Raw genomic sequence first — 2327 nt, 5'->3', positions numbered from 1 at the left:
ATCCCCAGCAGCAGCAAAAGGCAGCAGACACAAGTGCGAAGCCCACGGCCGCTGCACACACGCAAAACCCTAAACCCTAAACCCTAAACCCTAAACCCTAAACCCTAAACCCTAAACCCTTGAGCGTGAACCCTCTGTAAGGAACGAGGCACGAGAAACGAGAAACCCGATACAAGCAGCAGCAAAAGGCAGCAGACACAAGTGCAAAGCCCACGGCCGCTGCACACACGCAAAACCCTAAACCCTAAACCCTAAACCCTAAACCCTAAACCCTAAACCCTAAACCCTAAACCCTAAACCCTAAACCCTTGAGCGTGAACCCTGTGTAAGGAACGAGGCACGAGAAACGAGAAACCCGATACAAGCAGCAGCAAAAGGCAGCAGACACAAGTGCGAAGCCCACGGCCGCTGCACACACGCAAAACCCTAAACCCTAAACCCTAAACCCTAGACCCTAAACCCTAAATTCTAAATCCCAAATCCTAAACCCTGACCCCGCAACCCTAAACCCTTAAGCTTCATCCCTAAACCGTAAATAAGAAACAGGAAACAAGAAACAAGAAACCCGATATAAGAAGCAGGAAACAAGAAACCTGAGAGCCGAAACCCTAAACCCTAAACCCTAAACCCTAAACCCTACACCCTACACCCTGAACCCTAAACCGTGAATGACAAACAAGAAACAAGAAACCCGAAATAAAAAACCCGAGAGCCGAAACCCTAAACAATAAACCATAAACCCTAAACCCTAAACCCTAAACCCTAAACCCTAAACCCTGGGGAAGAGGCAAGAAACACGAAACGCGAAAAAGGAAACCCTGGAGCGTTTACCCGAAACCATAAACATGAAACAAGAAACCCGGAACCCGAAGCCTAAAACTCGAAACCCTAAACCCTAAACCCTAAACCCTTAACCCTAAGCCCTGAACAACAAATCCTCAACGCGAAACCCTAAACCCTAGCAACTCGCACAGACGCCAGTTTGCGCATCTTCTTCAGCTGTATACCCCACGTCCTAAACCCTAACCTAAACCCTAAACCGTCAATCCCAAACCCCAAACCCTAAACCATCAACCCTAAACTCTAAACCCTAAACCATCAGGCCTCAACCCTAAACCCTAAACCCTAAACCGTAAACCCTAAACCCTAAACCCTGGACTCTGAACCCTGAACCCTAAACCCTAAATCCCACAACTTAAATCCCACACCCTAAACCTCAAGCCCCAAACCCTAAACCCCAAACCCCAAACCCTAAACCTTAAACCCCAAACCCTAAACCCTACTTCGAAAATGATGGTGAGGATGCAGATGATGGGGGCGAGTGTTGCAGCGCAAACAGCAATTTTGAATTTGACTTCGTAAGAAGTGAAGCTGCTGAAGCAGGCTGCGAGTGTGCGGCGGCTGGGGAAGCAGCAGCAGCAGCAGCAGCAGCAGCGGGGCCCCACAGGTGCAGCAAGGGCCTGCGCCAGCGCCGTCAGCAGCGGCAGCAGCAAAACCCCCAACGAAACCGCCTCTGGCGACAGCAAATGAAACCCTAGCAGCAGCGGGAACAGCAGCAGCAGCGTCAAAACCACTCCACTATAAAACACCAAATGGACTTTATTGTCTGTCGACTCCCGCAGTGCTGCTGCTGCGCGGGGGCCCCCCCCGGGCGGCCCCCGCCGCCCCCTTGCTGCTGCTGCTGCTGCTGCTGCTGCTGCTGCTGGCTGCGGCGCCGGGCTGCTCGCAGCCGTCGCTGCGCTCGTGTCTTCGCTGCTGAGGCTCAACGCCGAAGCAGCAGAAGCAGGGGGGGCGCTCGGGCCTGCTGCTGCTGCTGCAGCTCGCCCTGGAACCCTCATTGCTGCTGCTGCTGCTGCTGCTGCTGCTCTTGCTTCTGCAGCTTCTGCCGATGGCGGAGCTGCAACGGGGGTTGTCACTGGTGGCGGTGGCGGTGGTGGTGGTGGTGCTGCTGCTGCTGCGTGGGGTGCTGCTGCTGCTGCTGGGAGGGCTGCTGCTGCTGCAGCTGTGAAGGGTGCTGCTGCTGCTGCTGGTGGGGGGGGTGCTGCTTGTGCAGCACCTGCTGCTGCAGCTGGCAGGCCACCTCCTGCTGCTACTGGGGGACTCATTTCTAATACCTGCTGAGGCAGCTGCAGCTGCAGCTGCAGCAGCAGCTGCTGCAGCTGCTGCAGACGCTGCAGCAGCGATGTCGGCGGCAGCAGCAAACTGCTGCCTCTCTAGGGGCTTCCAACTCTGCTGGCAGCCGGCCCCTGCTGCGGGGACAAAATGGCTTGGGAACACCAGAACCAGCAAGCAGCAGCCGCAGCGGCAGCAGCAGCAGCAGCAGCAGC

General features: G+C 55.5%; 1 protein-coding gene across 1 annotated transcript in view; it reads right to left on the bottom strand.

Moving 5' to 3' along the window:
* ETH_00010450 (uncharacterized protein) overlaps positions 1–2105 on the bottom strand; it is a gene marked incomplete at both ends in the record, with an annotated part of 2686 nt that extends 581 nt beyond the window's left edge. Inside the window, one exon of the mRNA XM_013376964.1 lies at positions 1284–2105. Within this exon, the coding sequence (XP_013232418.1) occupies positions 1284–2105 (822 nt within the window). The remainder of the gene's footprint in view (positions 1–1283) is intronic.
* Positions 2106–2327: the final 222 nt, after the last annotated feature.

Source organism: Eimeria tenella, genomic scaffold (genome assembly GCF_000499545.2).
Source record: "Eimeria tenella Houghton genomic scaffold, Eth_scaff43, whole genome shotgun sequence".
Lineage (NCBI taxonomy): Eukaryota > Apicomplexa > Conoidasida > Eucoccidiorida > Eimeriidae > Eimeria > Eimeria tenella.
This window is presented reverse-complemented; position numbering and strand designations above follow the sequence as displayed.